Source organism: Aulonocara sp. 'chitande type north' Nkhata Bay, linkage group LG15 (assembly GCF_057382095.1).
Source record: "Aulonocara sp. 'chitande type north' Nkhata Bay isolate Kocher_YH1m ecotype deep benthic linkage group LG15, A_spYH_male_GT1.1, whole genome shotgun sequence".
Lineage (NCBI taxonomy): Eukaryota > Metazoa > Chordata > Actinopteri > Cichliformes > Cichlidae > Aulonocara > Aulonocara sp. 'chitande type north' Nkhata Bay.
This window is the reverse complement of record NC_141358.1, coordinates 22,421,421-22,449,033: the sequence shown is the minus strand read 5'-3', so window position 1 is coordinate 22,449,033 and position 27,613 is coordinate 22,421,421. Positions and strand designations below refer to the sequence as shown.

Genomic DNA, 27,613 nt, shown 5'->3' with positions numbered 1-27,613 from the left:
ACATCAGATTTTTTCTGACGCTTAGGTCGCTGCGCATGCGCAAACAGCGGCGCGAAGTGTAGTAAAACTGACAAGCTAGTCAGCGAGTTAACTCCAATTTTTAGCTCTCGGTTTTTTCTCTTAAACCTGGCCGTCAGCAGCTACTGTCCGGACTATGCATCCCTGGCTGATTCAATTCAGTGCAAGTCATCAGAGTAAACTCAGGTAATGACAAAAAATTTACATAGTTAATTGTGTTGTGAAATATTGGATATTGTGGTTATGCATGTATATACATTGTAGATATAAAGAATCCTCAATATATTTATAAATAAGTATATGTTTTGGATTTTTGTAGTGGGTAGATCATTTTGACTTGGTCATTTTATAAGTAGCTCACATGCGGAAAAAGTGTGAGCACCCCTGTATTACATAGTGTCATTATTTATTTAACAAAGTAAGCCAAAATTCAAAACAGAAACAAATCGTTCCTATGGTAAGAAAGTTATTTACAATTGGAAAATATCAAAGACAGTTGGTCTTTCCAAACAATTCTTTAAAAAAACAACACCCTTTGCTGATTACATAGCTCATATCTCTTATCCTTCCAAGAAAAAAAATATATTGGTAAATTGATACTGATATTAGATTTTTTTTGTTGGGTTTTTTTGGTTTTGTTGGGGCACATTAATGGCACACCTCAAGGTCCTTTCTTCTTTTGCATTTCCACACTGACTGCCACGATAACCACAATGATCACCACTGCTATAGAAAAACCAATAATGAGCCATATTATGGTAGGTTTCCTCCAATCTAAAAAACAAAAAAGAAAAACGAGGGTAAGAAGTTATCTTTGATCATTTGCAATTCAAAGCGTGTTGTCACATATTAGTGCATATGTTTCCAGCTGGGGGGCTGGAGGCTATGAATGCACACATGGGGAGAGCATCAAACGCCACACAGAAATGCCCCAGTGACCAGTGGATTCAAATCCAGGAGCCTGTTGCTGTGAGGCAACAATGCTAACCACTGGGCCACTGTGTTGCCGTTTAGTAAAGTGGCATCAAAGTAATTTTTTTTTCACAGGAATAAATAATTTTCACAATACAGTGGAACCCCGACTTACGAATACCCCATTTCACGAAAAATTCAAGTTACGAAGGCACTGAACGGCAATATTTTTGCCCGTGTTACGGCAAAATGCCCAAGTAACGAAATCTGCTGGCTCTGATTGGCTGAGCCTACAATGTCCACAATGCCTTCCGAATCATGTGACAACCCCTTGGCTTCCGTACTTGCGCTTCGCTGTTCCACTTGAACGACGTATTGTTGTTCTAGTTAGCATTTAGCCTATAGCCTATTGTTCAGCATCGCCTCACTCAAAAAGGGTGCTTCGACTTACGAAAATTTTCGACTTATGAAAGACCCTCGGGAACAAATTAATTTCGTAAGTCGGGGTTCCACAGTACTAAATTACATGAAAAATTATGTGATTTTTGTTTTCAGATAGCAAAAAGATGCACTTTAGCTCTAAAACAAACTAATCAAACTTTTCTTTTGAAAATAAGGACTTATTAGGGAAGCTGAATGAATGTAAGAGTCTCACGTACAATTTTGGAAGCCTTGCAATGATGAGGTCTGGAAGAAAGAAAGAAAAAAAACAAATAAGGAGCAATACCTTTATTGAAAATACCAAACCACTTACATCAGTTATTGCATGTATGCCCATTAATAAATCAGTAAGTGAAATCCTTACCTGGTGATTTGGAGATCTAAGAGTTCTCCGGATGTCATTCCACATGGTATTATTGAGGTCACAGTCAAGCAGTTGGTCCTCATAAAACAGGCAATCCACAGTCAAATGCACATTTGAGTTGTTCACCTGACTCCGGCTTTTAGCTACAACATGTTGTGGATTGTAGGTGTGATGCATCACCACCAGAATTGCACGTTTACCCACTATAAACAAAGACACAACATGATCAGATGATTCAGAAAAGAGATTAAATAAATGGGCTGGGTTACTAGATCTTGAATTCATGCTGTAGGACATAAACACCACATGTGGTTCTTGGCCTGTATCCTACATGTGTCCCTGTATATAAATCACTTAAATTATTTATAAAAAGTCACTTTTATTTTTCCTTACATGGTATTTTGTTGAGGGCCTCAGCAATGTCTGTCCCAACTCGTGAAACCACAGGACAGAAAATCACACAGTAGTCACTTTCTTGTGTAGATGTTTCCTCAGTTTGGCCAATGTCTTTAAGCTTCTGAACAATTGAACGATGAGCGCCATTTGTTCTTCCGGCCAAAATGACACGGAAAACTTTCCACGACCCTAAAGATAGATTTAACAATATATAACAGTTTTCTGAAACTGAAGTGTGAGGTAGTCACACTCGAACGTCAAGGAAGGTGGTAGGGAAGCAGACTATGCAGACATTTTGGGTTTCCAAGGTGAGCAATTTATTTGCAGTGAACTTAATTTAATGTATAACTTAACAAAACTTTCCCCAAATCAATTCATTTAACAAAACTCAACATAACATGGCTCTGGTGACACAGCTCACCTCTCCTCTCTCCTGCATCTGGTAGAGACTGGCTTTAAATAGGGCCATCAATTTCCCTCCAATTGCCCAGCCAGTACCACTCACTCAACTGAGGGATCTAAAACTCTACTCAGGTTATCTAAAAACACAAAACCTCTACACACTTCTAATATGCACATTTACACAACTAAATGGCAGTGTTAACAAAAGGAAAAACATTCAACAAATCCCTTTAAACATTAACACAAACAAAAGGAAGCATCTCTCTGGAAAAAGAAACCCCTCCACATGGTTTGACCTGATGATGTCATGTGTGACATGATCAGGACTTTAAAATGAGGAAATGCCAAGCGGGCGTTTCCCCACACCTGACACTCATGAAGACTGAAAAGACAAACAGAGTAAGTATGAACAAATGACTTAATCTGTAACATAATAAAGTATAAAGAAACATAACTTAGTATTTGTCTTAATTTGCAGAATGTTTGATTTGCCGGCAACAAAACGCTTACACAAACAAACCCGGGATAGTGAGTGAAGCAATGTTACTTGACAAATAGCAAATCATAGCAAATACATAGAAACAGAATAATGTGTACAATGTGCAAAAAAAAGGTAAACACATATGGGACAAATGGAGAGAATTACAACTGCTTCTCCACTTTGTCACACTCCCCCCCCCTTAAGGCACTCACTCCTCCATGGAACGGGACAGAAAATCGGCCACCACATTCTTGTGCCCTGGTCTATACTGGATCCTGAAGCGAAATGGCTGTAGGGACAGATACCATCTAGTGATTCTGGCATTAGAGTCTTTCATTCTGTTCATCCATTGTAATGCACGATGGTCAGTTTCCAAAACAAACTCATCACCCATTAGATAGTACTTCAATGTATCCAGAGACCATTTTATTGCCAGTGCCTCTTTCTCAATAGTGGAATATTTCATTTCCCTAGGAAAGAGCTTACGGCTTATATACACCACTGGTCGTTTATCCTCACCCTCACCCTGCAGCAACACTGCTCCAAGTCCTTCTCCGGAAGCGTCCGTCTGCAAAGTGAATGGCCGGGTAAAATCCGGGCACTGCAAAACAGGTTCACTACACAAACAGTTTTTAAGATCAACAAAAGCTGCATCACACTCGGCAGTCCATTTAACCTTTGTGGGGCTAGACTTGCGAGTAAGGTCACTAAGGACTGCTGCTCTAGCAGAGAAGTTGGGAATGAAGCGGCGATACCACCCCGCCAGACCCAAAAACGATTTCACTTTCCGCTTGGTCGTAGGAGGTGGGTAGGCACTCAGGGCTTCAATCTTTGACACCTGAGGGCGGATGACCCCACCCCCGATGACGTAACCCAAGTACTCCACCTCAGACTTAGCAACGTGACATTTGTGTGCATTTATGACAAGCCCGGCTCTCTTAATCCGTTGAAAGACATCAGAAAGATGCTGAACATGATCCTCCCAGGTCTCGCTAAACACCACAATGTCATCAATGTATGCTGCAGCATACCCATCTGCACCTCTCAAAACCTCGTCCACCAACCTCTGAAATGTGGCTGGTGCACCGTGCAGACCAAAAGGCATTGTTCTGAAGCGATAAAGTCCACTGGGAACTCTAAAAGTTGTCAAATCTTTCGAAGACTCAGTCAAAGGTACTTGCCAGTAGCCCTTGCAAAGGTCTAATGTCGTAAGATACTTAGCGTTCCCCAAACGCTCAATCAGTTCCTCTACTCTTGGCATCGGATAAGCATCAAAAGCAGAAACAGCATTGAGTTTAGAGAAATCCACACAAAATCTCTGTTTAGGGTCATTTTTCTTCGGCACTAGAACCACTGGACTACACCACTCACCTCTAGATGGCTCAATGACCCCCATGTCAAGCATGTCTTCCACCTCTTGTTTTAATGCTGGCATCAGCTTCGCAGGAACCCGTGAGGTGGTGTCCCTAATAGGTTTTTGATTGGGACAGTGGAGACGTATCTCATGTTGGATGAGATTGGTGCAACCTGGTTTAGTGCTAAAAAGATCAGCAGGCATAATTGCTTTCACCTCTGTCTGTTGTTTGGAAGTAAGATGACTCACATCAGGAACTAGTTGTTGACCTGCTGGAGAAGGAAAGAACAGCTCCCGTGGTTCCTCCTCTTCGACCACGGCACGAGCCCAACACTCTAGTGAAGATGCTGGCCGATCACACCATTCTTTCAACAAATTGACATGAAATATCTGATGCTTCTTGCGACGCTCAGGCATGTACAGTTCATAGGTAACTGGACCCACTTTCCTACTGATCACATACGGTCCCTGCCACTTGGCAAGGAGACTGTTCTCAGATGATGGAAGAAGCAGCAAAACCTTTTGTCCCTCTTGAAAAATCCTCCTACGAGCTGCTTTGTCATAACTCTGCTTCTGACGTTGTTGGACACCAACCAGATGAGTATTGGCCAGCTCTTGGAGCTCCTCAAGCTTATCTCTCATTTTCAGTACATATGAAAGAACATTGCATTGTTTTCTGGGATTTGGAGCCTCCCAAGCTTCTTTCAACACATCAAGGGGACCCCGGACAGCGTGGCCATACAAGAGCTGGAAAGGAGAAAACCCTGTGGAAGCTTGAGGTACCTCTCTGTAGGCAAAGAGCAAGAAAGGAAGCCACTGGTCCCAATCCGCTCCTGTATCTTTCACAAACTTCCTCAACATAGCTTTAAGGGTTTTGTTGAAACGTTCAACAAGGCCATCTGTTTGTGGGTGGTAGGGAGTTGTCTTAATACCTTTGATCCCCAGCAATCTATAGACTTCTCTCATGAAGTTAGATGTAAAGTTGGACCCTTGATCAGTAATGATTTCTTTTGGGATGCCTACCCTCGAGAACATTTGTATTAAGCAGTTGGCAATCTGACGAGCTTTAACCTTTTTTAAGGGGAAAGCCTCGGGATATCTTGTAGCGTAGTCACACACTACCAAAATATACCTGTGCCCTGCACTGCTCCTCTCTAATGGGCCTATGATGTCCATCGCAACACGAGAGAACGGGGTATCTATGACTGGCATAGGGATCAGGGGAGCCCTGTCACCTTTCCTTCCGGGTGCTGTTAACTGACACTCGGGACAAGACTTGCAAAACTGCACAGTGTCCGTAAACTGCTGTGGCCAGTAAAATCTAGTTGACATACGAGAGAAGGTTTTGGCTTGACCCAGGTGTCCTGCCCAAGGGACTGAGTGAGCTAACTGCAGTACTGTGGATCTTAAACTCTTAGGCACAACCAACTGGTCTCCAACCCTACTACGGCGATATAATAGCTCGCCCTTTAGGAAAAATAGCTCTCTGCCTCTCTCAGTGACCTCTGTTGCCTTTGTGACACTCTTTGAAAACAGGGGAGCTAGAGATGGATCCTCTCTTTGAAGCTGAGCCATTTCATCAGGTACGACTAGTAATTCATCACATTGTGGCACTGGAACTGGTTCAGTGAACTTTGTCCCCCTCAGCTTAGCCTGTCGTCTCTGGACTCTGCTCTTTCTTATGCGACCCTGACTTAATCCTTCAAAATCAGTAACATCACTGTTAGCGAAAGGAAATTCACCCCAACCTAAACCTTCTTCCGCGTGATGCTTATATTTTGACCTGGTGACTGCTACCATAGACTCAGCTGTAACACTTGGGTTGATTTCCTCTCCCCTGGCTATCAGATCTCGCAAAATGGGAAGATCACGGCCCAACACAACCTGATATGGCAGTTTACTCATAACTCCCACGGAAAGTAAATACAGCTTGCCGTCAATCTGAATATTAATATTGGCAATTGGGTAATCCACATCATTACCGTGAACACACCAAACTTTTACCTTGCCACAAAATGTAGCATCCCTAGGAAGACATTCCTGCCTAACCAAGGTACGGCTGCTTCCTGAATCCAGAAGAGCCACACATGGCTTTTCCTCAATAAAAACGCATGTGGTGCGCTCATGCTGAGAAGAGGGCGCTGAAGACTCAACTTCATCTTCGACAGCCCTTGAAGAAAAGCACATATATGTGTTACTGACAGTCTGACTTGGACAATCTGCCCTAAAGTGACCTGTTTGACCACAGGAGTGACACACTAAAGGCCCACGTTGCTTGATTTCCCTAGCCCGACTACTAGTGGAATTATGGGGGCCCTGCCTGAAATTCCTAGTTTTTTGACTGTTACCACTCTCTGTCCTACCTGCTATTACAGGGGCTAATTGTTTGGGACATGCATAGTTCTTTAGTGGCCGACGGGCTGCAAGAAAAGCATCAGCCAGCTCTGCTGCTTGCTTAGACGTGGTTGGGTTATGCTCCTTTATCCACGTGCGCAGTTCGGGATTGAGAACTCTCAGGAACTGCTCTAAAACAATGACGTCACCTATTTCATCTTTGGACTTTTCTCTTGGAACTATCCACTTATCATACAGTTCTTTCAAGCGTGTCCTTAACTCTTTAGGTGTCTCGCCATCGCCCAACGTAGTGGAGCGAAATCGGAGTCTGTAAGTCTCTGCACATATTTCAAACTTTTCAAGAACAGCTTTCTTCACCTTTACATAGTCCATAATCTCATCAATGTCCATGGCTACAAAAGCAGCTCGTGCCTTACCAGTGAGAAGTGGAGCAAGATGTAATGCCCAATCTTCGTGTGGCCACTGGCACCCGCTTGCGATCCTCTCAAAGGTTGTTAGGTAATGCTCAATGTCTTCGTCCTCATTATAAGGCTGCATTTTAGGCCCTTTCCAAACTGGTGGTCTTGTTAAGGAGGCAGACTGAGATGCTGTTGCGGCCTCCATGACGTTAGATTGTAACTGAGGCATTGCTGGATGCTCCGCAGTAGGCCTCAAACGTGTCTCTGAATCTGCTGTTGCACCTTCCACCAACAGCTGATGCTCTCGACGTTCTGATTGCACTTCCTGCTGGAGCTGAGTGAACTGGTGCTGAATTTTCCGCCAGCGATCTTCCTGCCGCTGCTTCTCCAGTTCCCATTGGGCCTCTCTGTCGCTTTGTTGCCTCATAAAACCACGCAGGAGGTTTGAAAGTTCAGCAAGGTTATGCAGTTCAGTACCTTGCTCTTGCTCTGCTTCCTCTAGCTGATTGAGCACTGGAGGCTCCTCACTTGCAGAGTCCATTGGCACTTGGTGCTTTTTTGGTCTGGCCCCTTTCTGCATTGCTGCTACCTACTGGCCTGGAGCCACTGCTGCCACCATTTGTGAGGTAGTCACACTCGAACGTCAAGGAAGGTGGTAGGGAAGCAGACTATGCAGACATTTTGGGTTTCCAAGGTGAGCAATTTATTTGCAGTGAACTTAATTTAATGTATAACTTAACAAAACTTTCCCCAAATCAATTCATTTAACAAAACTCAACATAACATGGCTCTGGTGACACAGCTCACCTCTCCTCTCTCCTGCATCTGGTAGAGACTGGCTTTAAATAGGGCCATCAATTTCCCTCCAATTGCCCAGCCAGTACCACTCACTCAACTGAGGGATCTAAAACTCTACTCAGGTTATCTAAAAACACAAAACCTCTACACACTTCTAATATGCACATTTACACAACTAAATGGCAGTGTTAACAAAAGGAAAAACATTCAACAAATCCCTTTAAACATTAACACAAACAAAAGGAAGCATCTTTCTGGAAAAAGAAACCCCTCCACATGGTTTGACCTGATGATGTCATGTGTGACATGATCAGGACTTTAAAATGAGGAAATGCCAAGCGGGCGTTTCCCCACACCTGACACTCATGAAGACTGAAAAGACAAACAGAGTAAGTATGAACAAATGACTTAATCTGTAACATAATAAAGTATAAAGAAACATAACTTAGTATTTGTCTTAATTTGCAGAATGTTTGATTTGCCGGCAACAAAACGCTTACACAAACAAACCCGGGATAGTGAGTGAAGCAATGTTACTTGACAAATAGCAAATCATAGCAAATACATAGAAACAGAATAATGTGTACAATGTGCAAAAAAAAGGTAAACACATATGGGACAAATGGAGAGAATTACAACTGCTTCTCCACTTTGTCACATGAAGACAAAACACCAAAGCTTTTCTTTTTTGTCACCATACTTAATTAATATGCAACTGATTTCATATATACAGCAAATGCAGCTTGATCATGACACTGAGTGAATCAGTGTTATTTTCATTTGAGGCTAAACTAATAGATAGAAATTACGGACGCCTTGTGAGCCATTCAAAATTATCAAGTAGCTTTCTGTGTAGAAATGACTACAGCCAATGGAAGCCAAGGAAATAATCACAACTTACTATCTCTGAAGAGAAAAGACTGAACATTTGACCTAGATGTTTCATTTCTAACCTGTTGGGTAAGTGCACAAGAATCTGAACTATCAATAGGAAAGTTAGCATTACAACAGAAAGCAAAACAAAGTTTAAAAGTCTGGGTTTTCTTTCTTGTCTCACCCTATGTATTAAATAAATATCTGACCTATTGCAACATTTTCTTCATCACTAATGGAAGTTTTATTTGATTATAATTAGTCTTTTACTCTATAAGCTGATTGTAAACCAGCTATCCCCAGCAAATTTTTTATTGATCTTATACTAGTCTTGCTTTAACAAGTAAGAAAGAAGTCAGTGATACTTATCTGACAAGATATATTTTAGGATGACTGATATGGGTGACTTGAAATTATTACTCATTCAATAAGTAAATGCAGCTTATTCACCTTAATATTGACATATTTAATGGAAATATTAAAAAATAAAGCAAAATTATTCTCTCACCATTTCCCTGGTCCATGTCTCTGAGGAAGGATAAAGAATTAGAAAGCAAACTTTAGTTGAAATTAACTAAATCAAATATAGTCAAATAACAGGAGGTGCAGATCCATTAACTGAATGCATTATACATTTTCTTTACTAAAAGCTGTGCTTTTACTGGCTTAGAAGACAAACTTTAAAAATAGATTACGGGTGTAACTTGTATTACTCTGATGCAAGACATTTACATTTTGCAGACTAAAGTTACTTACATAGAGATTACAATTTCTTGACTTGTTTTGAAACAGAAATTCCTTCCCAATGGAAAAAAAAGAACTCTAGTGTCTCCCCATGCAATGAAGTGCTGCCGGTTGTTCTTTGAGAATTAACTTGTTCACCAGTCGAAAACAAAACTGGACAGGCAGGTAAAAGAATGTTAACGTCACTGTGACTCAATGGACTAAAAGGATATGCAGCTACAGGTGGTGATGAGACGGCCTCAATGTGGCCAATCCCTTTAAGCTGTTGAAGAACTGAACAATGAACCCCAAAATGAAGTAGAACAGTCTCACAGACCAAACACGTTCAGTTTAACTTATCCCATGTGACACTACTCAGCTAATCAGGTCATTTCTACACATGATGGCGAGAAGCTGACAGAAGAAGTTAGAGAGAGAACAGACTGGTTAAAGCTTTATTTCATTTGCCTTCCTATGTAGGCCTATGCTACATTAGTTTAATGGTCACAATGGTGGAATTTCAAGGGCCAAATATTTTCTGAGGTGGTGCTCATTGTGAAACATTTCAGAACCACTTGTGTGAAACGATTTCCCTAACTCTTCCCAAGCCATTGTTAATATAAATGGATTAAATAAATAAAATAAAATCTTGTCAAAAAAGTAATGAGTAATATCTGGTATTTGAAAGATCATCTCTGTGTAAATGAATATGAACATTATGCTATAAATGTTGGAGGACTTTTGGATTGTTTGTTAAAAGTTTACTACAGCCTGTGAAAACTGTGAACCAGTGATTGTGCTATAGATAACATTTGGCAGCTGGAGGGGCCCCACCAGTCTGTGCACTGGTCCATGACTGGAAATTTGTTGTTGAGTCAAATCAAGGTGTGCCTTTTTGCCTTACTGTATAGGTATAATTTATTATTATTATAAAAATAACTACAACCATTAGAATTACCAGTTATCGTTAGTTTTGATTAATTATTTACTCTTTAACCTGTGAAACAACTATATAAACCATTTTTATATAAGGCAGCTATGAATGACTATGAGGCTATTTTTGAACATTTAACACGCTGAAATGAATGTAGCAGGTACGGTCGGCAGTTATTATGTTCTCTGTCTGTTAGTGAATTATCTATTACCTTTCCTGTCTACTTTAAGCTGACATTATTATTCACATGTCTTTTAGATTTATCCTGAGTCTCCACAGACTCGTCATATAACTGTGAAATATTAACTTAATCAAATGCTAGTTGCTACCTCTGTCTGTCTACTGTATGAATCTGTCAGGTATGAATAGTGATTACAAATTATTATTGTAACCGCTTTTCTTACCTTTTGACTCCTCAATGTCACTGAACAATGATAAAGAATGAGGTGTTAACCTTTACTCCAAATTATCATGTGGGTCATTATCAGCAGGGATTTCGAGGAACGTCTTTGGTTTTAGACCTGAAGAAGCTTCTCGAATGAGAGGTGAAACATCATCAAGAAACTTAAAGAAGTCTCTTTTCTTTCCAAGCTCCTTAGATTACCATGGCCTGTATGACTGAGAACCGACGTGGACATTAAAAGAGCTCTTAATATGGCTCTTGTTTTCTTTCTTTTCAGAAAGTTAAATTGCATAAAGTTGAACCACACACTAATATGCTCCTTTAAGTTCACGTCTCAATATTTATTTTAAAAAAAAACGGTCGGGGGCGGGGCAACTCCTTAAATGACAGTCTCTGGTTTTATTGTGTTCCACACAATGAGTGTGTAAATATTAATTCAAGAGTTTAAGCGAAAATAGAATTCTAGAGAAAGAATTAATGAACTGAAAAGAAGCACAAAAACCTGTAAACTTGAACTATATCTACTTGTTGAAATTTGTTAAATCAGAAACAGTTTTTAATGTCACTTAATAAAGAATGTCTTTTAATTCAGTATGAACAAAAGCCACAAATGACACCAAGATATCCACTCAATAAATTCGTTATTTTAAAATACATAAGCATGTCTGCAATAACTGGGAAAGAAATGGTTTTGTTTTCTTAAAGCTCACTTTTCAGTCTTGACTTGACATCTGGACATGTGAGTAAAGCAACATTTCATCTTTAGCATGCTACAGTACCAATGATCAAAAGATTCATCCCTAAAACATCTATACCAGCTTTCATAACTATAATACATAACTAACACGTCTTTAATGATTACAAAGGCATGATATATTACATATATTTTGTTTTATATACAGTATCAAGAAAACGTACTGTGATATTGTTAAATTATTGCTTTTGGATTTTGTTTTGCAGTCCTCATTTCCCACTTTTATTTCTCTTCCATATTTTGGAGCTGAATGATGTCACAACTGCCATCAGCAAAGGAACAATCAATCCAGCAATCTGTACCAGAGGATTCAAGCCTAAAATTAAGAAAAATAAAGACAAAAAGAGCAATAAGCCACAGCGGACCATAGTTATGGTAGAGAGAGTTTCTGAGACACATAAATCAGCCATATGTCTGCAGTAGCTGGTTTCTGAAAACTGAAAGTACTAAGTACTTTTACAAGTGTGTAACTGACTCAAGTGACCTGTAAGACTAGTTCTGAGTAGAGTGATATTTGTGCTTGCTCATCACTACATTCTGATTACATTGTAAACAGGCTGAGTGATTTCTACAGAACATGTTATTATATGTTTTAGGATACACCACCAACAAAGCTAAAACTTATACAGTGATACTTACAAGGTCTGATTTTTTTCCAGATGGGGCTACCTAAACCTAAAAGTAAAATGAAAACAGAAGAGTAACTCGTCTGTTATTTTTACCACTCACACACAAGTGACAGAATGTAGGAGGTAAATAAAGCTTTAGGCATAGTCATGTATGCTTTCCTTTATCTCTTTTTTATCAATTCATGAACAAAATAGATATAAACACTAGTACAATATTAAATAACCTCATTATTTAGAGGGAGAAACCAAAGTAATCAAAAAAAAAAATTCTTTTTATTTTGGTGAAATACCAAGATCTAGATGTTATTCTACCCCAGAAGGTTGATTCTGTTCATCTAGACATATCATTTTCAGTGGGAAAAACATTTCATCACCCATCCAAGTGACTTCTTCAGTCTCAGCTCACTGCTGGTTTCCCCAACTTTATAAACAGTACATTCAAACAATGACTGCAAATGTGCTGTTTATAAGGTTGGGGAATCAACCTTTTGGGATTTACTTACCAGGATGGTTGAGCATACATCAAGAAATTCTATTCTACCATGCTAGCTTATGTGTGAATTAGACTTGTACAGGAATTTACATTGCAACTGGAAAGTCATTTTAATTCAGTGCCGTCACCTTCCACACAACCTGATGTGCACATCCGCAAAAATGTTACTACACTTCAGGTTGATGCAGTTGGCAGTGACTTAAATGGTGTGGAAAGTTGCAGCATACAGGCTTTCCGGTTATGCTGTGACTTAGGACACATTGGGATATTTGTTCTAAAAACTGTAGCTTTATGGAGATAAAAGATGAAGACATGAATAAGGATAAAAATTATCAATAATTATACTTACACACGAATATATTCCAGATACTGGAGCAACCTAAAACACAATAAAATGATGTTAAGGTAATGCTAACACAGTTAATACTTACAAAGTTCAAATATGTTTCAGGCAGGGCTACCTAAACAAATAAAAACAGAGCAATAAGTTGTCTGGTATATTTTGCTACTGAAACACATCTTGTAAGATAATTATACCATTGTCATTTTTGGGTTTTTTTTTTCTTTTTGCTCATTTGTTTTGTTTTTATTTTATTTCAACCCAGTGGATGCAACAGAAATATTGAGCATTATCTATATTACAATCTTATAGAACACAACAAGAGATATTTGCTCTTAACACTGTATATTAGAACATAAAATTACTTATTTATATTTTTAATGTTTTAGTATGAAATATGCTAAAAATGAAAATAAGATAAAAAAAATACAGTCATACTTACAAAGTCCAAATATTTTCCAGATGAAGAAACCTAAAACTGAATTAAACAAAATTGTGCTCATTAAATAAATCTTTGATCATAGTCATATACGCTTTTCTTTTACTTTTTTTTCATCATTGAATAAACACGTTATTTAGAGGGAGAAACCAAAGTGATCACAACCAAAAACTCGTGGAAAAGCAGAACAACATCTAGACCTTATACTACCATGCTAACTTATGTATGATCTAGACTTCTGCAGGAAATTTACATTGTAACTAGCGATGTTACCAGAATGGCCTTTTAACCCTGTGCCGTCACCTTCCACATAACCTGATGTGCATATTCCAAGAAATGTTACTGCACGTCAGCTCGATGCAGTCGGCAACAACTTGAATGGGATGGAAGCATGGGCTTAAAAGGGCTTTCTGGTTAGGGATATATCTAAAAGCTGTACCTTTACAATATATTAACCTAAAACACCAACAAATGATGTTTTAGGAAACAACTAAAAAATAAGCAAAAACTAGTACAGTCATACTTGCAAAGTCCAAATATTTTTCAGATGAAGCTACCTAAACCTCAAATAGGGGAAAAAGAGAGCATTAATTTGTACAGTATCTTTTACTACTCAAACACAACTGATATGCCTTATGCATAGGTACTTTTAATTACGCCATGGCTAGACATTACTTAGATTTTCATTAACGTAGCTCATTTATGATACAAACCATTGGAAATGACCAGAATCATCTTTCAATACGAAGACACACAAAGGAGTTTTGACTAGTTAGGCTTTATGGATTAATACATTTCAGGCCACTAAATACCCTACATGTTTTTCTTTTCTGACTTGGATTCAGCTTGGTGAATGTTTTTCAGTTTGGTGTTTATTTTGCACAGAGCACTGCAAGAGACATTGAAAAAAAATGGAAAAAAAGATATACTATTGGGAGATGGCGACAAAACGTTTTTCTCCACGTCAGAGTATGCCTTGCGGTGAGTGTGTCACCTCTTCAGATGTCTCTCACTTATATAAAAACTGTGTTTACTGCAAAGCACTGATTTAATGTGTTCATAGTTTAGGTCAATCTCAAAATAAAAATGTATGAATCTCTCCCACGGGTGTGTCTCTTCCATCACTATGGTTGTTTTCAAGGTCTCAGTACTGACGTGGAAGAGCAAGGACTAAGTTAGTTGTAAGTAAGCTATTAAGACTCGACTGTGTTGGTTTTCCTCCGAAACAATAAGTTCCGTTGGAGCAGCCTTTCAATGCATCTCTCTGTCTCTCGCTAGCAAAGTTGATCCAGACAACAAAGTAAAGCTAGTTTTCGGTTACGAACCCGACACGGAACCCAACGTATTAGCCAGAGATACCTTTACTACAGTTTGGAGCCGCGGACCTGTTTTCCTGTTAATCTGTTTTCTATACGAGATCGCTGCAAAAAGTGCAGCCTTACCTAATGTCCACCCTACTGTTACTCATTTTACATTAAGATTTAACAGTCTAGTTGGTATTGGCATGGCGAGTAACCTTCAGTAATAGCAATAAATAGTAATCAGAATACATTACTCTCATTGAGCAAAGTAACAGAATACGTTACAAAATACGTTTTGGGGCATGTACTCGGTAATCTGTAGTGGAATACATTTTAAAAGTAACCTTCCCAACACTGTGTGCCAGAAAATATTGGAGGGTTGTTTTTTTTTAAATAAATGTGACCATACCATGAGAAATAAGGAACTTTAAATTTGGTGGTCATCAATAAAACACAAAGATGAATATTCAGATAAATCAGATAGATGAAGGTATTATATCATACTTACAGAAACGTGGGATGTGTTGCCACAAAGAGATCAGGTTGTGAATTAAGACTGGAACTGGGAATTCAGAACCAAAAAATTTTTTGATGTCACCCGACATGGTATCATTGAGGTTACAACTGAGGAGGTGGCCTTCAAAAAACAGACAGTCCACAGTTAGGTGGACATTTGGGTTGTTCACCTGCCTCCGGCTTTCAGCTACAACATGGTGAGGATCAAAGGTGTGATGCATCACCACCAGTATTACTGGTTTGCCAGCTGTAAGTGAAGAGACAACAGGATCAAATGATTCAGAAACAAGAGTTTGGGCTTTTTGCCTGCATGTTAAATGTAGCCTTTCTGTTTACTTCCAATTTTGTATTTCATATTTATTTCCCACTTTACAGGCCAAATATTCTAAGTGAACGTAGCATGAGGCCATAATCACTAAAATCACTAAAAGGAGTAATGATATCCAAAACAACATATCAAAAGTAGGACAAATTAGTAGTTCAAAAATTAGCACAAATTAATGTGCTAAACAAACAACACATGGCAAATTGCTATTGTTGTTTTTTAAGTTATTAAACTTGCATCCTGTAAATTACCATGATATTCACATCTACAATGAGTGTATACAAATTCCACTTTCATCTTCACCCTACAGCAATAACTTCAATCAAAACTCAATGTGTCATGCATGCATGTATTATTTAGCATTTAGTTATTTAACATTTCTTACGAGTTATGTTGTGCAGGGCCTCGCCGATGTCTGTTCCAACTCGGGAAACGACAGGACAGAAGACTAGAAGATAGTCACATTCCGTTGCAGAGGTCACGTCTGTTTGTCCAATACTTTTGAGTATTTGAACAACTGGAAAATGGGCCCCATTTGTTTTTCCTGCTTCCCACACAAAGAATTTTTTCCATGACTCTAAAGTGAAACAAAAAGAAAAATTGGATCCTTGTTCAGATGTGACATAATTTTTAATGAGTTAATGTCTATCAACCATATAAACAGTGCTTAACAGTGCTAATCTAAATCCAGATATTTTAAAGAAGAACCAGATTGAATTCATGCATCTATATTCCTGTCTTCCCTGTCAAAGAGCAGGGCAAAGGGCAGGGTACACCCTGGACAGATCCCCAGTGTGTCGCAGGGCTAACATGTAGAGACAGGCAACCATCTGCACTCACACCTATAGGCAACTTAGAGTTACCGATTAACGTATCCCGACTAACTGCATGCCTTTGGACTGTGGGAGGAAGGTGGAGTACTGAGAGAGAACCCACGCAAACACGGGGAGAAAGACCCCAGCCAGGAATCAAACTCAGGACCTTCTTGCTGTGAGGCAACAGTTCCAGAGTGTGCCACAGTGCTGGCCATAGTGAAAATCAAAATTTAAAATTAAAGTGGGATAATTCTAGTTTTTTTATACCACCATTAGAATTTACTGTGAGTATCGTTGGTTTCCATTAATTCCTTGTTTAGCTGCAAACTGAAGCCTCCCCCAGACCACCTGCTGTGGCTAAAATAATGCTTGCAATTGTATATCCTTTCAAGTGTAATTATTAAATAAAGCTTATTGTCTTTAATAGTGAAATATCTGACAACTTTAGTTTTGAAAAGTAAAACTTAAAAAGTCTTGATGTATGCTCAATCATCCAGGTAAGTAAATCTCCAAAAGTTATTTCTGTTCATCTGGACGTAGCGTTTTCAGTGAGGGGAAACGTTTCTCCCACTGAAAACGCTACGTCCAGATGAACAGAATCAACTTTTGGAGATAAAACTTCCATCCATCCATCCATCTTCATCCGCTTTATCCGAGGCCGGGTCGCGGGGGCAGCAGCCTAAGCAAAGAGGCCCAGACCTCCCTCTCCCCAGCCACCTCCTCCAGCTTATCCAGGGGATTACCAAGGCGTTCCCAGGCCAGCCGAGAGATATAATCTCTCCAGCGTGTCCTGGGTCTGCCCCGGGGCCTCCTCCCGGTGGGACATGCCTGGAACACCTCACCCAGGAGGCGCCCAGGGGGCATCCTTGTCAGATGCCCGAACCACCTCAGCTGGCTCCTTTCGATGTGGAGCAGCAGCTGCTCTACTCTGAGCCCCTCCCGGATGGCCGAACTTCTCACCCTATCTCTAAGGGAGAGGCCAGCCACCCTTCGGAGGAAGCTCATTTCTGCCGCTTGTATCCGCGATTTCGTTCTTTCGGTCACTACCCACAGCTCGTGGCCATAGGTGAGGGTAGGGACGTAGATCGACCGGTAAATTGAGAGCTTCACTTTTACACTCAGCTCCCTCTTCACCACGACGGACCGGTGCAGCGTCCGCATTACTGCAGCTGCAGCCCCAATCCGTCTGTCGATCTCTGGCTCCCTTCTCCCATCACTCGCGAACAAGACCCCGAGATACTTGAACTCCTCCACTTGGGGCAGGAACTCATCCCCGACCCGGAGTGGGCACTCCACCCTTTTCCGGCTGAGAACCATGGCCTCAGATTTGGAGGTGCTGATCCTCATTCCCGCTGCTTCACACTCGGCTGCGAACCGTTCCAGTGCGAACTGGAGGCCCTCACCCGATGAAGCCAACAGAACCACATCATCTGCAAAAATCAGAGATGAGATTCTGAGGCCACCAAAGCGAAAGCCCTCCGCCACTTGGCTGCACCTAGAAATCCTGTCCATAAAAATTATGAACAGAACTGGAGATAAAGGGCAGCCCTGGCGGAGCCCATCACCCACCGGGAACGAGTCCGACTTATTGCCGGCAATGCGAACCAAGCTCCTGCAACGGTTGTATAGGGATCGAATGGCCCGTAGCAATGGGCCAGACACCCCATACTCCCGCAACACCTCCCACAGGACACCCCGAGGGACACGGTCGAATGCCTTCTCCAAGTCCACAAAACACATGTAGACTGGTTGGGCAAACTCCCATGCACCCTCAAGTATCCTCGAGAGGATAAAGAGCTGGTCCAGTGTTCTGCGACCAGGACGAAAACCGCATTGTTCCTCCTGTATCCGAGGTTCGACTAGAGGACGAACTCTCCTTTCCAGCACCCTGGCATAGACTTTCCCAGGGAGGCTGAGGAGTGCGATCCCCCTGTAGTTGGAACACACCCTCCGGTCCCCCTTCTTAAAGATGGGGACCACCACCCCGGTCTGCCAGTCCACAGGTACTGCCCCTGATCTCCACGCAACATTGCAGAGGCGTGTCAACCAGGACAGCCCTACAACGTCCAGAGCCTTCAGGAACAGATAAAACTTAAAAATTCAAAAGCACCATATTTTCTCACCATGTCTTTGTACCATGTCTCTGAGGAGGGAGAAGAGAAAGGAGCTTTTAGTCAAAACAACAATGAATAATCATGGTCAGCAGTTTCACTTTCTGTTCACTTTTTAAAAAGCTAGGCTAACATTGGCCTAGAGAATATGTATATGTCTGGGCCTGCTAGAGCTGTGAAGTTCACAGCTTCACATGGAAAGATTTTGAGAAATTCACTTACACAATAGCTTGAGTATACAGTCTCTGGTATATCCTTCGAACACTGAAAAGGGAGTGACGTCCTTCCCTGTTTGTGAAGCACTTTCATTTTCGATTTTAAAGTAACTGCCCAAACAGGAACATTAACTCTTTCAGTGTTTGAAAAAAATAAGATCAGAACACAGCAGTAGGGGAAGTGGGTTAACAGAGTGTAAAACTGTGGAATAAAGAAATGGGTCAGGTGAGAATTTAAAGGAAAAGCAATATAAACTGTTTTATTGTCCCTTGCCATTATTTTCCAAGTGTTTGGAAAGAGGAAATTCATGCTTCAAAAATATGCTATCAAAAATAGATCCCCTCCTTTGGTGTTTTGATTGTTGTGGCAGGGAAAACTGTAAAACATGCTGGTCCAGTTGTGTTTAAATCTGATGACTATGCATCATAAGATATGATAATATAGATAAGATAACCTTTATTAGTCCAACACGTGGGCAATTTGATTTGTTACAGCAGAAAGTGGACAGTGTAAAGTTACATAGCAAAAATTTGAAAACAAAACAAAACACTGGAATAAGATAAGATGATAAGAATAAGAATAAGATACTGTACACAATAAAATAAAATACTATATACAATTGATTTGTATTCATCACAGATAATTTAAATATAATTAATAAAATTGCACAAAACAGCATCCTTACTTTCTGAGCTGTTATTTAAAACTTACTAATCTGTTCAACTAAAACCTAAATCTTAACCAGAACATTATATCATACAGCCATACACAGGGGAAATGCTTTGCTTAAGAAGAAGCAAAAAGAGACTGTGAACCGGAAATATAGCCACATGTTGAACTTTAAAAAACTTTAATCTCATAGCACCTTTGGCTGAAACATTGGATACAAACTTTACACGACCATCTCTTCAGAGAGGATTTCTTTCACACAAGTATTGGACAAGAGCAGCAAGTTATTCTTTTAGAACATTTTAGCATCTCAGATCTCACTGTCAAACTCACAACACATTTTTTCAATGAACATGTAGCCCTGTGCATAAGGTTGCAGATCTCTTATCATTATATCATTTTCCTTTTTTTATGATCCAGATAATAAAAAAAAAACATTCAGCTCAGTAACATCTAAATCATCCTTCGCACTACTTCCATAGTCACAGTTGCCACTATCATAATACACATTATAAAACCTACACCCAGTATCAGAGGGTCAGTGTAACCTACGGGGAGAAAAGAGCTTGTTATTTATAAGTTAAACATTTATAAGTTTGAAATTAGTTACTGAATATTAATGCCAATGTCCGTACAACTTTATTATGTGGAAAGCGACAAAAGCAATCTTTGATGAAATATACAAAAGCATTACAGTTATACTTACAACTGCATTTTCGCCACTTAGAAGTCTGAATGAGCTAAAGAATAAAACAAAGAGTTATAATCATGTTTGGGTTTACATTGAGGGTGGGGTTGTTTGTTTGCTTGTTATTAATAGTACCAAGCATGACTGTATGTATAGAAATTACCTGGTGAATGGAAACTCTGAAAAACTTCCCAATGTTACACCACATGATATCATTGAAGCTGCAATCAAGCAGTTTTCCCTTATAAACCAGACAATCCACAGTGAGGTGGACATTCTCGTTCTTCACCTGTCTCCAGCTTTCAGCTACAACATGCTCAAGATTGGAGGTGTGATGCATCACCACCAGAATTACAGGTTTACCACCTGTAGGCAGAGAGACAACAGGATCAAATGATTCAGAAACAAGATTTTTTGGTCTTGGCCTGCACGTTAAATGAAGAAGAAAGAAGAACTACATGAATGTTCATCACAGGTTTTTTCACATATACCAGCAGCATTGACTGAATGAACCACAGTACATTAGTGACATTAGTCTGCTCACATTAACTGATACATACTGCAGGAATAGTTTTCCTATGTTGTTGTTTTTTATAGTTACTCTGATCATGATCTTAAGATTTTATGGAAAAGTGAGCAAGTTTGATTTAATACATGAAGACTGTCCATTCATTCGCTTTCTAATTACAAAAAAACAGTGCATGTCTTTTGACAAATGTGAATACAAAGGAAGTGGGCACCTAATGTTATACCTGTCACATGCAGATAGAATGCTCTATTTTTTGCTATGATATTTTTCAAAACCTTCATATAATTATTTTGAATAGGTTCTCTAGAATTCTGATGGCAGTTGAAAAACTAGTGAATAAGGACTTCTTACGGGGAATCTTGTCCAGGGCCTCTGCAATGTCTGCTCCAACTTGTGAATTAACAGGACAGAAAATCAGAAGGTAGTCAGATTTTTCTGCGGAGGTCACTTCCATTTGATCGATACTTTTAAGCCTTTTAATAAAAGAATGATGAGCTTCACTTGTTTTTCCAGCCGAGATGACAAAGAATCTTTTCCACAACACTAAAGATAAATTAAAAAGGAGAAGAAGACAAGTGTGAAGCCACACATCTTACACACAATGAGCGATATTATACATTATATATTTTGTGTTTAGCTTATTAGATGTGTTAATTACATTAGACTTTTGGCCTAGAGACCAGTCAGTGACACGCACACCCCAGTACCTTCTAGTTGCCAGTGGGGTCACTGACTGGTCACTAGAGCACCCTGAATGGAGCTTGAGCAATGGATTTCACAGAGACTGTCAGCAATCTCTATACTACAAGTGATCACATATCCAGTTCACCAGAAGCCAGGGTTTGGCCTCTATAGTTACTTCCTTTTTATCCTGTAACACCAAGTGTACCATATTATAAATGTGAGTTTTTAAAAGTTCTACATCATCAGTGTGACCTGTGTAGCTCAAAGTTATTGAAATAAGGGGGAAGCTCCAATCACAATTATCTGCACACTCAGTTAATCATAAGATTAAAAAAAAAAGCAGTTAGAAATGTTCTCTATCGTAATTGCCAAGTGCAGCTTGTTCTCCTTAATAATATTAACCTTTTTTCTTACCTTTTTGCTTTTCCATGTCCCTGAGAAAGGATAAACCAAAAGGAACCTTTAATCAGAATAATATAACAAAATTTAATACAATAACAAAACGCAATGTGTGCTGATATGCATCGCAAATTCCTCATAGCCACAGTTGCTTTGTATAAGCTTTTCCTGGCCAAGAATACTAAAAAATATCTTAGAGATGTATTACCTGCATTAGTCTGATGTAGCAAAGCAAATCAGCAGACAGTTACTGAGATTTGGAAACGTTATTTCTTGATATGATTGCCACAAAAGAAGCACTATTAAATATACTATTATTAACAACCAATCACATTACAACAAGTCAGTGCATTTAGTCAGGTCGACATGGTGAAGATGACCTAAGCTAATCAGGATGGTGGAGAAAGGCGACTTTGAATGTGGCATGGTTGTTGGTGCCCAATAGGCTGGTCCGGGTTTTCTTTACACAGTCATCTCTGTGGTTTACAGAGAATTTCACTTCCTATAAGCATGAAACTATGTTAAATGTAAGTGTCCTCACACACACACACACACACACACACGCACACCAGCACACACAAACACACACAGACCTTTCCTTCCTCGCTTTCTCTCCCTCACTGTCTGTTTGTGCCTGATGCTTTCCTTTTCCTCCTCTCAGCGCCTCTTTGCTGCACCACTTCTCTCCCAGTAGCTGTTGCACTTGTTCAGAGTTCCGCTTTAGATGAATAAAGAGGAAATACCGCTAGAGTGTGAGGCGGTGCTAGGGACATTATTACGGAAGTGCTTGCACTTGTGAAACTATCTGACAAATATTGCTGAAACTTTCACAAACACACCACTGAAACTCAAACAAACATTACTGAAACTTTCTAATACACACTACTGAAATTCCCACACACACACACTGCTGAAACGCCCAAACACTGTTGGAAACCAAGAAGATTTCAGCTGAACATGAAGTTAGCTTAGAAAAGAGCGTATTTTAAAACACGGCTAACAACATTCTGATGTCTACTTCACAGCCTTTAGCAACCTAACTGAAACAGCAGCATTATTTAACTATGCAGTCATTTGAAAAAGGACGTTTTCATAGTACTCCAGTTTTCAGTTTTCAGTTTCAGCTTTCAGATTTTATTTGTCATATGCAAGTTAGCACAGGGTCAACATTGCAATGAAATGTGTTTGACGAGCAGCAGTCACTCAGCAGCATGGTACAGTAGGAGAAAATATAATAAAATATAATAATAAAGAAAATAGAAAAATAGTAAGGAGCAAAATATTAGAGAGACATGGTAAAAGAGAAAAGATGACTAAATATATATGTATCTATAAATATTAATATATGTACACTAGTGATTAAATAAGAAAATCTTGAAAAGAAATATGACGGGAGGTCAGATGGGATATTGCACAGGAATGAGCAGCAGAAGTACTCCAGTAAGTCCTGTGCCCTTTTAACCCTTTAACGCCTAGTGTACAACATTTGATACATACAGTTTTTTGCCAGTTTTTGGGACTTCAACATCATCAATGTGAATTTCCCCCCCTGAAAAACCTAAATAAACCTAAATAAACAAATTTAAAAAAACAAGCAAATAGGCAGATATGACACAAATTAAATGTCATATATGGAAATTGGAATGTAATTTATTTTCTAAATAATTACAAAAACAATAAAGAAAAGAAGGTTAAATAAAGACTTTTTTTTTTTAAAGGTTTTTCTGGCAATTATTTCATGATTTAGGCTTCAAAGTGTTAATTCCTATGGAAACAGTAATGGTGTACTTAAGTTGACACTATCAAATGCAAAAACCACCAGCCAACATATTGGACTGTCTCTCCAACAACTACTACAGTAAGGAGAGAATGGACACTAGATAATAGGCTGGTATTTAGAATGGTACATAATGAATTGTTGAGTGATAGAAACAGCATTATTACCCTCCAGTGTTATCCATATTAGGAATTTTATTTGAAATGATAGAATCTGATTACTGTAAGTCTTCTGACATCAACAATTAACCACAGTCAGCTGCCACTCAACATGTTTTTGTTCTTTTCAGATCAATCTCCATAAACCCGACAACTTTTCAGTGGTAACTCTGGAAAGCAGTAAAATCAATATATCATCCAATAGATCTAAACAAGTAAAAGCGTTGAAGCATGTTATACAGAGAGGCAAATAAATTCTGCTATTTTTTTTACACTAAATAGTTCATTAAATATTAGCAAAGACCACCCATGTCTTATGCTACCGCACTTTGTCTTTAAAACTGATTTTGGAAAATATTTGGTAACATTGTAAGATAAAGATTGTGCAGTCATCCTTACAAGCTTGGAATATTTTTCACACGTCAAAGATAGATAAGTCTAAATAAAGACAATAGAGGACTAAATCATCTGCCATATTTTACAACTCAGTCACAGATCATGAAATGAGTTAATCAATTTCAGTATATGTAAAGTTTTGAACTTATTCACATAAATCACATGGATACAGCAACACTAATAGAATAACATGTTTCATTTAAAGACTATAGCTGTGCTAGTTGGAGGCATTACCATAAATAGAAATGATAAAACTGGCTCTTACTGTGTGACCTGACCAGTGAACCAGGCCAGAAAAAAATCAGAGCAAACAGTAACGATTCTCATCAAAGACTTTGCAGGGAAATTGCAGGGATTTCATGCAAGGTTGAAGGCATCAAGTTGACCTTCTCATGACTTGTGTCATGAGAAGGTCAACCTCTGACTGAGTGCCTCTGACTGAGTGCCTGTTTATGCAGTCTGACCACCTGTTGAAGGTAACGTGCTAACATGGCTAACGCTAACATCACCGCACGTAGCCCCGTTATTTTAAGGTCATCTTAGCTTATGAATTTTTTTACGTGGCAGCTGTACGAGCTAGCTACGTGATTTTGTAAGCTGCTGTGCTCTTCACAAATAAAGCTGGAAGCAGCTCAGACTATTAGAACCAGCACTGAGGCCTGTTACATTTATACAGTGTTAGAGCAATGGCTGCAGCCTACAGCCTTTAAACTAGCGATTAAAATGCTGACAGTAAACTCGTCAGTCCAGATGTTACCACATTACTTTATGATTTAAATGAGTTAAAACAACTTAAACAGGCAGATTAAAATAACAGCTGTCAGTTCTCTCATTCCTTATATCAAGACTGGAGATCACACTACTGATTTCAGTTCATTTAAACCAAATCTCATTTTCATCAATGGCATCATCTCAAAGCACATTACTTTTCAGTTTCAACATTTGACAAAAGTAGCAGAAATCACACATTTTCATCATCTGGGCCTTTTGTTTTAGGCAAAGAAGGAGGGTAATATTTAAAGCTTCCCATTCCAGGGAACATTTTGTAACAATCAGGTTTCTGAGCAGTGTCCAGCAGACTTCACATTGTTTCTCTAAGTAAGCGCATCTGTGATAAACTCCAAGTTGTTTTTGGACATTAATGACAACATAATTGGTGATTTTACACTTATGGAAATGATGTATTATGGAATGGGTGTCCTTCTGAATATCCACACACTCAACATCAGCAAATATATTTTGACTTAAATCAACAGCAAGCTTTTCCTGGAAGTTTTCCAACGCTTGGCGAAGGTGTGTTGGTGGCCAGGGAAGGAACGTGCCCTCCGGTTGTTGCAAGTGGCTGCCATCAGTCTCTCCAGAAGACCATCACAGCAACTTTCATGGGGCAAATGGGGCTGGAAGACCAGTCCTCTGCCTAAACCAGGTGGCTGCAGCCTGGCCCCACACTTTGAAAGGCTGGATTGCTGAAAATGGTAGTGCTAGAGAAATTTGTGGGGGGGGGGCTACCGGCCAGGACAGTGAAGTGAGTCTGCTATCACTAGCCGGTGAACCTCGAAACTGCCATCACCCTGGCCAAAGACCAGCTGGCGACCATGTCAGTCATGGATATTCACAAATACCCCATAGTACTGGTGGAAATGAAAGATTGGGGGGAAATGCATAGAGTAACGGCTGCGGTTAGCTGACGGCTAGCATACCCCTTAAATCTCAAAACTGATTGGTTGGAGTTTAGTAGCTCAATAGGGCAGTATGCAGGGCTGCACACACAGCCAATAGGGACATGTGGCGTTTGGGCCCCGTTCAGCTTGCCGGTTCCGGCAATTCGCTACACAGAAGATAATGGCACTATGCAATTCGCCCTTTGATCAAATGATGAGAGCTGATAGTCAAATAGTGCGCCCTGACATTTCCACATTTTGTAACGACAGACCATGTTGAGCGTGTCGTGACACTTGTACAATGGAAGAACACAATGGTCGCAGAAGAGCCACTGAGAAATTTTTTTTTTAGGTGACTCGTTACAACTCGATGGCTGGTCACCTGGAATAAGATAAGACTCTGGACCCAAAAATTGACCGATTTTACTGGCCAGGAATCTGTTTGGATGTGAGCTGATGGTGTGCGTCCAGTGGTGTCAGCTGGTGAACCAGCTGGCCATTCCAAAAGTGCCTTTATGCCCTTACTGCCCTTAATGGAGGTACCACTTGAGCACATTGGCATGGACCTCATCTGACCATTTTACCGATGAGAAAAAGTAAATCTTTCGTTCAGTTGTTGTTAACTGATCTTGACTTTGTTAATTAAACATTGTAAACCTGCTTTCAGTGTGTCCTGTACATGAGTTCTTTCAGTAAACCACAGCACGGTGTGTTTTTTGAGCTGATGAAGTTCAGCCAAAACAGGAAACATGCAGCAGGAGACAGTAACTTGTTAAAATGTGATAAAAGGTACAATTAAAGATTTTCATGGATTTTTCAAGGATAAATGTCTAATTTGGTCAAAAGTTCTATATGCCATTTCTGGAGAGAGTGCAGTGGAAATGTTGTCACTTTTGGACTTTGCTACTTGCAGCTAAACATTTGCAGCTAAATAATGTATAATGTAAGCAGAAACTGCAACTGAATGAGGGAATATTTGTCTAAAAACTTAAACTGAACTAGAAGGGTACCAGTGCTCCAGCTTACCATCTTTACCTGAGTAAATCTGTTTGTTGAACAATCTAAATGGTTGATTCAGAAACTTCTGTGACATCAACTTAACTGAGACTCATTACAAATTTCACAAAACACAGTTGAATACTTAGTTACTTAGTTTTTATTAGTTATTTTTGTTTTTGTTGTTATGTTAATTTTAATTATAAATAAATAAATAATATCTTTATTTTATTTTATTATTAATTTATTTGTTTATTTTTTTGTTGTTCCCAGAGAGCAAGCCAAACACCGATCCTGACTATCTCTAGTAGTGGTGCACCACTAGTAGACTTTGTTTTAACCTCCTAGGACCTGGAGTCCATATATGTGGACATTACATTTTGGGTTGTCTAGACCAAAATATAAAATGTTGCTATACAAAGGCCTGATATTCATGTATGAGGACATCATGCTGCCATATGTCCTCATATGTGGATCTCATTTTTCACCGAAATAAAAATCAGGTGAAAAAAAAATCAGGTAATTCTTTGTTTTTTACATTCATCAGGTCCCAATCAACCCAAAATGGCACAGAGAAATTAAAAATGCATGCCATTAAAAAGTCCAGGTCTTAGAAGGTGAACAATGTCTCTGCTGATGAGACCGGTGAATGTGGGGCGACGGTGGCAAGAAAAAACTCCCTCCTGGAGGAAGAAATCTTGGGAGGAACCAGGCTCTCTGGGAGGACCCTTCCTCCTAAGGGCAATACTTACCAGCGGTCTGAGATGACGGTTGTTCCTTCTCAGCATGATGATGGCTCTAACTTCATTCCACATCCTGTTTTAGAATGAAGAGAAAAATGATTAACAAGGTAATAGGACATTTC

The 27,613-nt window shown here is 39.5% G+C and overlaps 3 protein-coding genes across 3 annotated transcripts; all 3 read right to left on the bottom strand.

Annotated features, from left to right (window-relative positions):
- Positions 1-411: 411 nt before the first annotated feature.
- Positions 412-9,667, bottom strand: LOC147313046 (uncharacterized). Its single transcript, XM_086265009.1, has 6 exons — positions 9,549-9,667; positions 9,301-9,320; positions 2,129-2,320; positions 1,736-1,938; positions 1,590-1,617; positions 412-792 (listed from the first exon to the last, which is right to left on the bottom strand). The coding sequence occupies exons 2-6, from the start codon at positions 9,314-9,316 to the stop codon at positions 680-682; spliced, it is 552 nt and encodes a 183-aa protein (XP_086121135.1). The 5' UTR covers positions 9,317-9,320; positions 9,549-9,667; the 3' UTR covers positions 412-679.
- Positions 9,668-11,360: 1,693 nt separating this feature from the next.
- Positions 11,361-18,853, bottom strand: LOC147313045 (uncharacterized). Its single transcript, XM_086265006.1, has 8 exons — positions 18,798-18,853; positions 18,588-18,607; positions 16,035-16,226; positions 15,317-15,571; positions 13,511-13,546; positions 13,078-13,107; positions 12,246-12,281; positions 11,361-11,922 (listed from the first exon to the last, which is right to left on the bottom strand). The coding sequence occupies exons 2-8, from the start codon at positions 18,601-18,603 to the stop codon at positions 11,816-11,818; spliced, it is 672 nt and encodes a 223-aa protein (XP_086121132.1). The 5' UTR covers positions 18,604-18,607; positions 18,798-18,853; the 3' UTR covers positions 11,361-11,815.
- Positions 18,854-19,328: 475 nt separating this feature from the next.
- LOC147313044 (uncharacterized) lies at positions 19,329-27,563 on the bottom strand. Its single transcript, XM_086264508.1, has 7 exons — positions 27,501-27,563; positions 22,354-22,478; positions 21,776-21,795; positions 21,029-21,220; positions 20,312-20,514; positions 20,167-20,200; positions 19,329-20,008 (listed from the first exon to the last, which is right to left on the bottom strand). The coding sequence occupies exons 1-7, from the start codon at positions 27,561-27,563 to the stop codon at positions 19,914-19,916; spliced, it is 732 nt and encodes a 243-aa protein (XP_086120634.1). The 3' UTR covers positions 19,329-19,913.
- Positions 27,564-27,613: the final 50 nt, after the last annotated feature.

Coding starts and splice junctions, on each gene's coding strand:
- LOC147313044 (XM_086264508.1), bottom strand. CDS start 27,563: ATGTGGAATGAAGTTAGAGCCATCATCATGCTGAGAAGGAACAACCGT. Junction 20,201..20,311: donor TCAGAGTTTCCATTCACCAG/GTAATTTCTATA, acceptor TTTATTCTTTAG/CTCATTCAGACTTCTAAGTG. Junction 20,009..20,166: donor TAAGTGGCGAAAATGCAGTT/GTAAGTATAACT, acceptor TTCTCCCCGTAG/GTTACACTGACCCTCTGATA.
- LOC147313045 (XM_086265006.1), bottom strand. Junction 15,572..16,034: donor GGCCCTGCACAACATAACTC/GTAAGAAATGTT, acceptor CTTCACTTACAG/CTGGCAAACCAGTAATACTG. Junction 12,282..13,077: donor TATCTGGAATATATTCGTGT/GTAAGTATAATT, acceptor TTTTACTTTTAG/GTTTAGGTAGCCCCATCTGG.
- LOC147313046 (XM_086265009.1), bottom strand. Junction 1,939..2,128: donor GGCCCTCAACAAAATACCAT/GTAAGGAAAAAT, acceptor CTTTGTTTATAG/TGGGTAAACGTGCAATTCTG. Junction 1,618..1,735: donor TTAGATCTCCAAATCACCAG/GTAAGGATTTCA, acceptor TCTTTCTTCCAG/ACCTCATCATTGCAAGGCTT.